At 37.4% G+C, this 14,778-nt stretch overlaps 1 protein-coding gene across 3 annotated transcripts in view; it reads left to right on the forward strand.

The window, feature by feature from the left end:
- Positions 1-14,778, forward strand: part of ADAMTSL1 (ADAMTS like 1) — an 849,328-nt gene that overhangs the window by 619,285 nt on the left and 215,265 nt on the right. For all 3 annotated transcript variants that reach the window (XM_036434138.2, XM_036434136.2, XM_036434139.2), the window contains 2 exons: positions 79-190; positions 4,098-4,236. In XM_036434138.2, the coding sequence (XP_036290031.1) occupies positions 79-190; positions 4,098-4,236 (251 nt within the window). The remainder of the gene's footprint in view (positions 1-78; positions 191-4,097; positions 4,237-14,778) is intronic.

Below are 14,778 nucleotides of genomic sequence, written 5' to 3' on the forward strand. Positions count from 1 at the left end.
CTTGTTCAGAGTGGCAAGGGACCCAGAAAGCACCTGCCTGTCACACTAGCACCTCTACATTGCTGTTGTCTCCCACAGATCCACAATTCGGGGCCTGCTAACAGCACAGTCCAGTTCACCTTCTACCAGCCCATCATCCACCGATGGAGGGAGACGGATTTCTTTCCTTGCTCAGCAACCTGTGGAGGAGGTAACAGTGTTGTTCATCTAGCCTAGAATCCCCTGGCGTCTAAGAGGGAAGACTTGGCTATTGGAAGAGTAGAATCACTTCAGCAAAGAAGAAATGTAGTGCTGTGGGGTCAGATCCTTTCTTCTAAATGGGGCCAAATCCTGAAGCCCTCCCACAAGGCAGATGCTCTCGTTTCTGACTATGGAGTCCCATTAGAGGAAACGCTCTTCACTCCTTTCCTTGAATCCATGGAAGGCCAGGGCAGGAAGTGTCAGAACTTGGCATCAGTGTGGTCTGAAGGCGATTCTTTTCAGTTGAGGAAAAACTATTCATCTGGTTGGAGTGAACTTATTTATGCAGGAATCAAGTGAAGAGTATTCATGTGGCCTATTTGATAGCATGATGTGTCCAAAAAGAGATTAATTTAATTAAAGGTAGTAGTCTATTGGGGAGGAGGGGAGAGGTAATCACTGGACTGCAGACTTTGGCTCAATTATTTTTTATTTTATTTATTTATTTATTTATTTATTTATTTATTTATTTATTTTAATATATTTTATTGATTTTTTTACAGAGAGGAAGAGAGAGAGGGATAGAGAGTTAGAAACATCGATGAGAGAGAATCATCGATCAGCTGCCTCTTGCACACCCCCTACTAGGGATGTGCCCACAACCAAGGTACATGCCCTTGATTGGAATCAAACCCAGAACCTTTCAGTCCACAGGCTGGCACTCTATTCACTGAGCCAAACAGATTTCAGCGGCTCAGTTATTTTTTTTAGCTCTACCCCATAATCTGTGCAGTAAAAAGAATGTCACTGCCTTATCTATATACATAAAAGCCTAATATGCTAAGTGCCCAACTGAGTGGTTGACCAATCGGTTGCTACGACATGCACTGACCACCAGGGGTCAGATGCTCCAACTGGTAGTTTACCTTGCTACTAGGTGAGATGGGGCCAGACACGCCCTGGAGCTCTCCTATTGTCCCTCCTGCAGTCCCTCCCTGGCTACTGGCCCCAATTGGCCCTGATTGGCCCCAATTGCAGGTGGAGGGACCCCCCCATGCACAAATTCATGCACTGGGCCTCTAGTTTATTCATAAAAACACATCTCTTTTGAAAAGTCAACAAATGAATGTCTGTCTTTGCCCCATCACATCTGTAGTGTGGAGCATTTTGTGCCACTGGAAAAGGTTTTTCTGCTCTTCATAATTATACGGGTTACATAATAATTTCTTTGAAATATTTTATAGTTGATTTAGCCATATCCCTTTAGAAGAACATTTAATCCATTTAAAATTCTCTATTATAATGTGATGGATAACTTGATACCCAAGTATTTTTTTCTCCTTTGAAATTATTTCCTTGAAATAAATTCTCCAGAGTGTGTTTCAGAATTTTTGTGGCCATTGGCATGTATTACCAAAATTCTTTCCAGAATATCTTAGTTCCATTTCTGACTGGGCCAGCCATTTGTGGATTATCACTTTATAAGCTTTGGTAATGTAATGGATGTAAAATTGAATATATATATATATATATATATATATATATATATATATATATATATACTCCTTTAAAAATGAGGACATCAAATACATTCTGGCCCTAGCTTCATGAAGCCTGTTAATTGGTTGGCTTTAAGTAACTAATCCACAGAGGTATTACTAGATTATTTTGACAAGAGAAAAGAAGGATGGTACCTCAAAATGAAGACAAATGACTATCCATTAATTTTTGTAAAACAGTTAACATACATAATTTATCTTTGTTTCTGTTATCTACGTCTACATAATGTGAACAAATCGCTGAATGTGAGGTTCCGTAGAGTAAAGTTAGATTTTAGTTTAAAAGCAATTAACCAAAAAATACATAAAAGTACTTTTAACTTGATTATTAAAGAACTATTCTCTCAACATCTTAAGCATTTTAATAAAATAATCTTTGCAGTTGCTCTATACGCCCTGAATAGAAAATTACTTGGTTTAAAAAATAACTGCCAATTTTGTTGATGTTTCATGGGGAATATGGCATTTTGATTTACCTGTTAATGACTAACATAGAGAGTGGTTTTAAGTAAAGAAATCACAGGGGGGGGGGGGGGAATTCTTTTTAAATTAAACTGGGTTTTTAGAGAAGTAGCAATTCAATAATATGCCCACTTTGTGTTTCACATACAACTGCTTTTGGAGTAACCTTGACAGTGGCTCCCTATATGAGTCAATTAATGTTAGACTCATGTCTTTTCCAGCCCTTTGGCCTATTTTCTTTACATCTAAGTGAAGAAGTAGAACCATCAGTGGTTTTCAAATGTTTTGAGCTATCAAAGCCTTTTACAAAAAAAGAAATCTTACTTGGAAGTAAAAGGAATACATACTGCTCAGAGCAAAGTTGTGAGGAATATAGAAACCAGCCTTCATGGACCACAGTTTTAAAATTACTTAAGAAATGATCTCTAAATTGCCTTTTATGTTTCTGGCTCCAGATTCAACTGGTGAATCATTGTGCTAAGGGTAAAGAATTGCTATTCCAAAAACCTTCTGAAACTTTAGAAAATACAATTATCTGGCCATTTTGGTCATTCATTTAATTTTTTATCTAAACTTCCATTTCATATACTCTAGAAAGTTTCACAGCAACATTTTATGCTGACAAATTATAATTTTTAAAAATCATAACCTCAGATTTATAAGTTGTTTTTGCTTGTACCCACACCTTACTATGTGATAAAGTCTGTACTTGAGTAGAAATTATTTTTTGAAAAATTATAAAATGATTATCTTGTCATAAACTTATCAACTTTTGAGTATAACATAATTGACTACTAAGATATATTTACTTGAATAAAAATTTTGCTCTTTGATTTTTCTTATAAAACAAAAGATTAAATGGAACATGTGCTTTTACCCATTAACTCAAAGTGCTTTTCATCTTTACAGTAAAATTGTTAAAAGATCTTTTTTTAGGTCTTAAATGAACAATTAATTTTTGTGGGTGGTCTGAGAAAACAGCCTCAAGCCAGGAATTCTGATTTATAAACCTCTGTCTGATTTCCTAAAAAATTTTGCAAGACTTTTAAGTACTCTAAATCTGCTTTTCTAACATGTATTTAGCAACAACAATATTCAACCACTGCCAGAGAGAATATATTTTGGAGTTAGTTAGGGTTAGAATGATGCAAAAAAAAATCTAATTTTTAAAAATTCTCTATGTACATTTTATTTCTAACCCCAAGAATCTACTAGTAAGTCCTCATCAGAACTGTACCAAAAATTCATAGGTCAAGAAAGAGGCAAGTTAAAAAAGGTAAAACACATTGTCAGTAGAATTTCTAGTAAGTAATACTCTGCACCACTTTTTTTTTTTTTCAAGAGGATTCTCTAAGAGTGGAAATTTGTACATAGAACCTAAGAAATATTGGCTAGAAACTTAAAGAGAAATGACAATGGATTTGAGGTGAAGCAAAAATTATACAGTAGGAGGCTTCTTGTTTTTATCTGCAGGAAACCTTGGAATTCACAATAGCCACTGTTAAGGTTTTAATCATCCATTTACTCCATTTAACCCAGCCAGATTGATGATCTCTTTGGGATACAGAATCTGTGTTAGAATTTTAGATTATGTGAAACAAATAAATAACAATAGTTCTTATGACAGAATCTTATAAACTGTAACAAATAAATAACAATAGTTCTTATGACAGAATCTTATAAACTCAAATCTTATGCCCTCCTGTAGTTTAGGACCTATAGTATGATTTAACTATTAAAAAAGTTAATGAGCCTTCCATTTATCTGTCTTTGGTCCTGGAAATGACTGGCACATCGGGGAAGAATTTCCTTAACACGAGGATGGCTAAAAAGCCTGAATAAATATGTTATACTGACCTGTGCCTTTAAACTCACCCATATGGTTTGATACTGCAGGATACCAGCTGACATCGGCTGAGTGTTACGATCTTCGGAGCAACCGCGTGGTTGCCGATCAGTACTGTCACTATTACCCAGAGAACATCAAGCCCAAGCCCAAACTTCAGGAGTGCAACTTGGATCCTTGTCCAGCCAGGTCAGTGTATTGACCAGTTCATCTATTGTAAACATAAAGTTTCAAATAAGTTTCCTAGATTAAGATGTATTACTTAAAAATAAGTAAGAGTTGCTGTCCAGTATCCATTCTTAACCTGGTGTTATTAGTGCCCAGGCCCCTTGTTCTTGCTACTATGATATCCCAGGGTCTACAGATTTTCCATTCATAGAGCTACACGTGAAGCACTCACAGTCACTTATTTTCTCTTCTGATCTTTGGTTCATCATTGTTACTTGTTTCTCTCCTTAACAAGGTCCAGGTTAATAGCCCTAACAAATATGATGGCACAATGTTCTAAGTATTCTTTCTGTTTCAACTCTGTTACCTAATCAGTGACATGATGATAGCATAACCATTCAGGGTCCCAGCTGACCCATTTTCCATCCTGATTGACTGGACTCAAAACCAGTCTTACAACAGTCTTAATCCTATATTTGAATAAACTCAGCCCTTATTAAAGAGGAAGCAGGACTTATTTCCAATAGTCAAATATTTTCAAAGGTCTTTTTTAATTAGTAGCTTTAAAGAGACATTTGATGCTGTCACATATCATTGTTTGCTTTTTGGAAACCATAATTGGCCCTCAATTACTTGCAGGATCAGAAATGAGACTGACAAATGAAACATCTCAAATGAGGAGTAGTCATAGAAGTGCAAGCTATAGGTGTAGTATTTATAGTTGCAACACTTTATATTCAATCTACTTATGAACTTACTCCCAATATATGAGGAAGGACATAAGGAAACTCTTCTACAAAATTAATCATGAAAACCGAAAGACAAAGAAGTCTTTTGCAAGCTTCTTCAATTTCTGAGAACCACCTCGTTGTTACTTATTAAAAGCATAGTTTACCAAATATATGTGCATAAAACCAAACTTTGAATACTTAAAATATCATATGAGCAATGTGGATGAAAGTCATCCTATCTTTGAATTGGAGGCAATACAATTTTAGGTTTTGCTGTTAACTTTTTAAAGTTTACTTGGACTCTTTCTGCCTCATATTCATGAATTCTAAATGCTACATGTGATTTGGAATTGCCTATTTCATATACCTAGCTTATAAAAGTAAACTCAGAATGACAGGTTTTTATGTAAGAAACAGAAATAATAGTATTTTATAATTATATCATTCAGGTGAAGCTTAGGGTAGCTTCATATTACAGCAGAAAATTCTATATTAAAAATTATATATGGCATAAATTTGAATGAGGTGTCAGAATTTTGCTTGGACGTCTTTATTTTGGAAATATTAAGGTATGAAGTATTATTAGCCAAGATAATTATACCTAATGTAATTCAACCCCATTTTAAAATTATTCTATTATTAAACATCTTTATCCATATCTATACCAGAAATTCCATTCCATTGAAAAGCATAGTTAACCTAATTCAGTCAAGTTGGCTCAGCCATAGAGAAACTTTGAAAATCTTAAACATATTTCCATAAAATATATATATATATATATATATATATATATATATATATATATATGTATGTATTTCTAGGAGAAATGAAGGATTCACTCCCATGACTACATAAAGCTTTTCCCCACTGGGAAAAACTTGAAAAAAGATGGCTGTGGAAGACAGTTGTAAAATAAAAGTATTACGTTAACCGTCTTAAGAAAATGTTTACAATCAGAATAAATTTATGCAATTTTTTTTTCTGGCTTCTAATTTTTACCTACCTCCTCTGTTGGAATCATATTCATGGCCTATGTCTTATTATCCAAAAGCAAAAGGTCATTCTATATCAAAAGGCATTTGCCCATGAAATGTGTGCTTTTTCTGCATCGTATGTTATTTTAAAACACCTAATACAGCACATGTTGGGACAGGTGGCTATTTAAAAAAGAAAAGGAGGAAGAAAAAGTAAGTTAGAGGCACATACCAGGAAGCTTCTTTTTTTATTCCAGAAGTAATTAAACAAAGCTGTAAAATTAATACTGAGCAGTAGGAGAGGTTTAAGAGGAATCTGCTTTAGGAACTGTAGATACGCTGCTCCAAGGTTAAGATACTTCGGATTGCTGGGAAACTTACTGAACTCATTTGCATGCCTAGGATCAAAGCAATCTTTCTGAATTCAAAGAGAAAATAAGAAGTGATGGTCTGAGTAAGAATAAACAGACTGTAGAAGAGCTTTACCCTCCCATCAGACAGTGGAACCCATCCTAAAGGAACTGTTTCCTAACTACAGACTTAACTGTCCAATAGTAAAATCAGGAGTGGCACAATAATATTAAACCGATGCCTTTGTGTGCAAAACTAGCAACCCACAAAAGGGAAAATAATAGACAATCTTAAAGTCACAAGTTTTTATTTTATCTAGCCAATGAGATATTTGTTTACTTTATGTGCCTTAGACTAGAGTTGACCTATTGTATATTATTTGAGAACAAATTCCATTCAGATAGCCACATTTATTCCTTATTAAGATTGGAAAGATAGTGGACAGCAAAAAGATCACTAAATAAGTTTGTAACCCTAAGCTTATTACTTTACCCTCTGGACCTCAGTTCTCTCCCCCACAAAATGGGAGTGAGATGATTATTTGTTATATTAAATGAGTAGTTTTCAAACTGTGCCTACAGACCTGTTGCTTCTCATAGTTGCTTTGTTAAATTTCATTTTCTATATTTTTAACTATCTAAATAATAACTTAAAATGTATTTAAACATGTCAAATTAATTTCAGCTTATTTGAACTAAGCTAAGTTATAAAAATGTGGTAACAGTTGTAAAAATATTGTACCACCAAAGTAAATACTTTTTGCACTCTCATTCATTTATTCAATTATGCCAGCTTAATTGGAAAATTAAATTTCCTAAGATTGCAAGGTGAGCTATGAAAGCTGTTACCATTAGCGACTACTTCTCTGTGATGAGGAGAATTTTTCATTTCTATATGTCTACAACCAAAACAAATAGGATATGACAACCATTAATCATAATACATGATATCCAATTTAGGATTTGTTCTCCAAAGAGCATCACTGTTGTCATTAATTTGCTTTAAAATAAGTAATTGTTATATATTTGAATTAATGAACAACATTACTTGCTCATTTCACTCACCAACAGTATCTGCTGGCTTGCATGGCTGAGCAGTGGATCTCAACCTCCTTAATGCCGCGACCCTCTAATACAGTTCCTCATGTTGTGGTGACCCCCAACCATAAAATTATTTTCGTTACTACTTCATAACTGTAATTTTGCTACTGTTATGAAACGTAATGTAAATATCTGTGTTTTCCAATGGCCTTAGGCAACCCTGATAGCAACCCATAGATTGAAAATCGCTACTGTAGAGCCTAAGACCATCGGAAAACACAGATATTTACAGTACAGTTCATAACAGTAGCAAAATTACAGTTATGAAGTAGCAACAAAAATAATTTTATGGTTGGGGGTCACCACAACATGATGAACTGTATTAAAAGGTCACAATATTAGGAAGGTTGAGAACCACTGATTTAGTGGTTCTTGGGGTTTAAAAAGATCATTGGCATCTAGCCTGTTCTTTTCAAAATAGCTTTTATGTTTTTAGGGCTCTTCTTCCGATTCTTAATATTAACTTAGAAATGTTAATGAGTTAAAAAGCTATGATGAAAAAATGAAACTCACTAATAATCTCTAGTACTCTCAGATAACTTTGTTAATGTTTTTGCTTTATTATTTTATCTTGCCTATAGCTCATAACACAGATGAAATCATACTATATACAATAGACACTTGGATATCAGTGACTTAATGTTCTTGGTGTCTACTATTCTCAAGGAAGCTTGAATGTCCATGACTTGTAGTGACTTGACATTTGGCTGAGACGGGAATTAGCATCCCTTACACTATAAGTGCGTCTACCTGGAGGCCAGCAATTCCATCCCGAGAGAGCTTTGTTGCTCTTTGCTGGTGTCATTTATGCCGTCATTTTTATGAAGTGATAAAATGCTTTGTGTCCTAGCCAAAAGTGCCCTCAAGAGGAAAACAAAAACTTAATAGTTATAATGGGAGGAAAGATGTATTGGCTTTCGGCTAAAATTAAGAATGTTTTTCACAGGTGACTTGGAGCTATGACATCACTAATCCCATCATATGCTCCATATACACAGGACAGTATATATTCTGGTGGCAGTGCCAATGTGGGCACTCCCAGAAATCCAGTGGCAAGCCCCTCCTGGATGTCAGGGATCTACTGCATGCTTAACTTGCTTTCTGCTTCATTCATTTAACACTGCAGGAGAAACCCTTTCTCATGTAGCTGAGACACTTGAAATCTAATCAAATGTAAAATTCTCTTGCGCTTGCCATGCTACAGCCATAATTCTGTCTTACTCTTTGAGATTTTTTTTCTATGCAGTGCCTGCTGGTTTGTGCATTGATTTGTGTCATCTTTGCCTCTTGAGTGAAGGGTAAAGGCTATCATGTGACCAAAAAGTCTCAAAATGTATGCCTGTGCTTCACCAATGACAAAGGAGGCATCGTTTTGGGTTAGCTAATGAACACCTTGTATTTCTGGAGTGAAAATAGGCTACATTTGGCCTTACATGTCTCCTTCTATGAGATTAGTAAGACTGTTAAGGCTTCCTGGGAGTAATTGTACAAGACATTATTCACGAGAAGATCACAGAACCAGCTTTTCAGACTTGGTTTGAAGAAGCTTACCTTGGCAAGGCTTGGCCTAATGAAAAGAGCTCTTGTTAGTCACACTGTCATGATCACAGTCGTTAACACACAAATGTGTTTGTAGCAGGAACTGCCTCCAGGTTCCCCTGCCCTCAAGGAACTCAGAACAAAGGTCCTAAACAAATGTCCAAATTTATATGGCCCAAGTAGCAGTCATTTGGGAGTTCCAGCAGACTATGATTGTCCAGCTCCATTTAATTTGACAGAAAGTTGTGTAAATCATCCTGGCCAGGCACCAACTTGTGAACAAGATCTCAGAATTGAATCCAACACAACTGTAAAGAAATAATCTACAGCGGAGAGGCAGGATGTGTAGTGGGCACATAAAAACCTGGTCACACTACCTTGGTGATGAATCCAATAGCCATGCAGCCTGGTGGGGCAGCAGGGAGCTTTGGAGCACAGCAGCCTGGCCTGGATCCTGGCTCAACCACTTACTGGTTGAGTTGCCTTTGGCAAATTACTTCTTCACAGGAAGCCTCCATTTTTTTTTTTAATCCTGTGAAGTGAGGATAATAACAGTACTTACCTCATATAGTTGTCATGAGGAATAAATGGCAGAATACATTTAAAGAGCTTAGCAGAGGGTCTGACATAAGTACTCAATACATGTTAGTGACTGCAACTATTACCACTAAGATCATGACTGTGATAATGTTAAAATTGCATTAAAGAAACTCTTAAATTCTAGTAATCAGTTTTCTCCTCCATGAAAGAAAAAGATAAAACTCTAGAATTATCCATGTATCTGAAAAGGTAATTCTTTATTTCTTATCTTTACAATAAAAGATACAAATCCCTAGGAAATATCTTCAAGAAAGTAAATCACATTTGTCAGATTTTTAAAATATAATGACCATAAGAAATTAAGATCATTAGCATCTCCTGATCCCAGCATGCAGTTGTCTAATATCCCTCTTCCCCCTCCCACACCACTCTCCCTGCTCCAAGTCGCTTGGAGACACTGTCATTTAATTCACACGGGATCTATGCCAGGTACATCTCCAAAAAAAAAAATGAGAATGCAATATAAGAACTAGAAAATGTTTTCAATTAAAGTGTAATACAATGTTTTCCTAATCACAGCAGCCTTTTTGTTTTATTATAATTATAATAGGTAAATGATTTAGAAAAGTAATAACTTCCTCCTTTTGATCAGCCTCAATATACTGCTTTGAGCAGCTAGTGAGCCAACAATTAGAAAGATCACCACAAAACCTCATTTCCACCTTCATGCGTTATTTATAATGTGGTAAACAAAGCAGAGTTCTGGTGCTTTGTAGAGTGCATGGTCATATCTTTCCCACTTTTATAGACATTTCCTACAGTAACCGATATATAACTCAGTTATTGAGGCAATTCAGTTCTTATACTAAGCCTCTCATCACTAGTAATAATAATCACTTGCTAATTCACATTTAAATTTTTACATTTAATTAACTGCAATTCTTTTAATGAACTTGTAAGTTAATAGAAAGGTATTTATCATCATCCTCATTTTTTAAATATAGTTTATTGATTTTTTTACAGAGAGGAAGGGAGAGAGATAGAGAATTAGAAACATTGATGAGAGAGAAACATCAATCAGCTGCCTCCTGCACACCCCCTACTGGGGATGTGCCCACAACCAAGGTACATGCCCCTGACCGGAATCGAAACTGGGACCTTTCAGTCCACAGGCTGATTATCCACTGAGCCAAACCGATTTCAGCTCATCATCCTCATTTTTAACCTTAATCTATCAGTTTGATTTTACTAGCTAAGTAACTTCTTTTTTTCTTCTTCTTCTTTTAAGTAACTTCTCTACTTGACTTCTCTAAGCCTGTGCCTCGCTTTTATAAAATGAGTCAGAGAGTAGCTATGAGAATTAAATGAGATAATGCGTGTAAAGCTTTAGCAAGATGCCAAGCACTCAACAAAAGCCAGCTATTAGTCTTCCATTAGAGTCAAGCCTGTAAAATGGCTTTTCCAATGTTGCTTCTATCTGAAGCTTCTAAAGGGCTTTTGCATCCATTATCTCAGTTTAGTTTTATATTCCCTAGGAAGTTAGCAGGACAGAGACCATCCTGCATAAGTATAGGTGAAGATACTGAAGCCCAAAGAGGTGAAGTGACCTGCCCCAGGTTCCGGTGGACAAAAGGGATCTGGGCCATTAATCCTAGAGCCTCCAATTCAAGAATATGTCTGATGCTACATGCACTTCAGGGTACTTTATCCCTAGTGCAGCATTTGTGCCATCACTGCAACATGTACCCTTGTTTTTCATGATGGCTTCAGCAGCCTGTGAGATCTGATTTAGACCCCTCCATGGCCAGCACAGAACCATATCAATGAAAAGCTGGGGCCCTGAGTCTTTGAATTGACCACACACCCAGGTTAAGCAAGCCCCTTTCATATAAGTATAAATACAGTTGTCTACTCCAACCAAGCAATGACGGAAGCCCAAGGACACCTTCATCCCAGTTATTGGAAAGCAGTTCAGAAATTGCATTCATTAGTATCAGGGATGTTTGACTTCAGAAACACAGGTGTGAGGACATTTTAATATTTTGTGTCAGATTATCAAAAACTCTCCAGTAGTTAGTTTCATAGCAAAAAAAAAAAAAAAAAAAAAAAAAATGTGCCTTAAAAATGTTTTCAAATTCTAGACAATGACACCGGATCATTTTGGTCTGGTTCCAAAAGATAATGAATGTTGCCCAGTAGGTACTATGGTTTGAAGAAAAAAAAAAAAGTGTGACTTATTTACAGAATATTTTCTCATTTACTGGATCCCAACTTGGCTCTTTAAGTAACAGGGAAACTTACTGTTTCATCAAGTCACCAAATGTTAGAGCTCCAAGTCCCTCCCTTAGCAGCCCCTAGGAAAGTGTCATGTAAGATAGAGCTCCAGGAGGTTGGGTTCCAGGCACCCATTCTTACTTCATCTTAAAACTCCTGATTCCAGCCGATACTTGCATTTCGCAGTAGACCAAAGAGAAAGTCCCAATGCACTATAAGTCACACAGCAAGGGAGTGGCAGAGAGGAGAACTGACCTTCCATCTCCCAGGTCCTTGGGGGGGCCTGTACTCATTATGCCATGATCCTCTGTGCTCTGCCCCTCATGGAAAAGGAAATGCTTGTGTCTCTTCCAGCTTTTTCTTACCGATCTCTTCCCCTTTCTGACTGTTGCTTCGGAAGAGTCTGGTTCCTATTGCTTCGGAGCTGTCAAGAGAAGATGAACTACTCTCTCTGTACCTGAACTCTTTCCACCACCCAGTTTCATTCACTTTTTTATTGCATATATAACCTGTGCCAAGTTCTGTCCTTGGTACCACGGCAAAGGCAAAGAAGAATCAACTTGAGTCTCAGCCCCAAGACTGCCCTGGCGGCATTGAGTTGTACACCTACAAAACAGCATGGTATCTGAAAAACTCATGAGACAGAAAGGGAAGAGACAATTTTTTAAAAGCCATCGTGGCTATTTCTGGGAGATGTCCAGTGGAAGAGATGCAGAGTGAAGCTGAGCAGGCTAGAAGCACAGCTGCCATTAATCTGCCTTTCTCAGCCTCAGATCACCCAGTCACCTCTACCTGCCAGAGCAATCTCCCTACACTGCCCAACCCACTCCCCTCACACAGATGGCAGAGATAGCAAAAGGCCAGGAGGGGGGCTAGGAGGTGCACATTGAATGGCAGTTGGGGGGTTTCTTGAACCGTGTGTTTGTGTTGGTTTGCTTCAGTTCGGGTTGGTAGTAGTACTGCTGGCTTTGCACTTGCACACTAATTGCATGATTTTATGGAACGAATATTTCCTCATTGCCTCTGTGCAGAGCAATGTGTTATGAGATATGGTAAAGAATCAGGATGGATTCTGTCCCTTGATGTTTTAAAGAACACGTATGCATGCGTGAGCTTTAGTATAATATATAGTTCAGAGTGATGAGAGGAGGTGGTGCTATGGGTATTTGGAAAGGGAAGAGAGCGTTTCTGGCTAGCTGTTGAAAGGGAAAATAAGGACAGGCTTTCAAAGAGGTAGCACTTGACTAAGACATTTCCTTGGGCATTATGGAGCCACGGAAGACTTTGGCGATGGGAAGCGAGGTATCGGTTGCTATAACAGCAGAAAGTGAACTAGATTGGAGGCAGCAGTGCCTGCAGGTAGAGAGACCTGTTAGGACACAGCTGCAGAAGGGCCCAGACACGGGGCAGCTAGAAGGGAGTCAGGGCAGATAAAAGGCAGGGATGTCCCACAGTATCTGGCTGGCAGTGCTCTGAACAGTGCAAGTGACCGCAGGAGAAGCAGCAGTTTGCAGGGGGAGATGATGAGTTGGCCGGATGCTTTGAGTGTGACCTAGAGAGCATCAAGCTGCCAGGAAGTAAGGACAGAGGCCCTGCAGCCCGGAGGAGAGGCCAGGGGTCCTGAGAGAGTCACCGAAAGGGACAATGGAAACCAGGAAAGGGACTCCTTATAAAAAGAACCCACATGTCAGGCAGAGTTAGTTATAGTGAGATTTTTTTCTTGGAGAGACTTATCACTCTATGTAAATTCCAGCTGAGGAGTGTGAACCTGCATATGGCTAGATTTTTCAAGTCCAGGAAAGTGTCTAAAGTCACTTCGATGATATTAGGACAAAACCTCAATAATCTTTAAACAATACCTGTGATTTGAGGTGATGAACTCATTTATATTTATATTACATTTTCCAAGGGTCTCTGACTTGTTTTGTTTTTACTTAAATGTTCTAATTCCTCTGACTGTACATTTTTTTTTAAAGTTGGAAAACAGAGAAACGTTAAGAAAATAAAAAACAAGAAAGAAAGGAACACCAATAACTTAAGCACCAGAAACAAATAACTTTTTGGTATTTTTATTATATATGTGTGTGACATATATGCACACACATATGTACTCACTACTCACAAACCCATACACTTTATGAAAATGATTGTATAGATGATATATGAACTCATGAATTTTTTTAGTATTATGGATCCCATTGTACATACTATTTTACATTGCATTATTTTTTAATTGACATTACATTTGAACATTTTCCGTGTCTTTAAACATGGTTCCAAAGGCTCCAGGTTCATAGACTGCTTAATATTTCATGACGTGAGCCTATCAGACTCTGAAGCACCCTCCTATTGTTGGACAGTTCTGCAAGAGTATGCTTTGTGTACTCTGACAGGATCTGGTGTGATGGCTTTCTTCACATGAGTCTAGAATGGCCACTTACCCTTCCTCATCATCTTCTCTTCTTCCCACCACAATCCCTGAAGTTGGGGTTTTAGGAGGGAGTCAGCTTACTCCCCAGGAGAAGAGGTACTTAAGGGGTCAGAAGAGTTAATGCAACGGAAAATGAACAGATTTACCCACAAACCAACTGTTTCTTATGTCTTCTCTTCGTGATTCTTTTTTAAATCATTTTTTTCTCCATCACCACACCCAACACATTCATACACATGTAAGAGTACATACATGTGTATACACATACTATAAATCAAGGCCTAAACATGGGAAGTCTTTAACATCCCTAACTGAGATCCTTTTTCATCCTTCTTCAATATATACACTTTGTCTAAGATAAAAGTCCAGTGTCTCAAAGGTGAGCAATAGAAAGTTAAGTTTCGGCAACAGAGCCTGCCCCTCAGTGACAGTGTGCTGAAAGGCCAAGGCCATGGCATGAACCCCAAGAGAGAGCAGAGCCCCTGCACAGGCATATGCATGAACAGGACTGGACAGAGCACCATTGTTTTGATATCCTTCTGTTTTCACAGGTGCCATAGAGTCATTTTATGAGTCTTCACTATGACCCATGCCATAGAAAGACAAATATAGCTATAGTTTTG

Source organism: Pipistrellus kuhlii, unplaced genomic scaffold (assembly GCF_014108245.1).
Source record: "Pipistrellus kuhlii isolate mPipKuh1 unplaced genomic scaffold, mPipKuh1.p scaffold_m20_p_12, whole genome shotgun sequence".
Classification (NCBI taxonomy): domain Eukaryota; kingdom Metazoa; phylum Chordata; class Mammalia; order Chiroptera; family Vespertilionidae; genus Pipistrellus; species Pipistrellus kuhlii.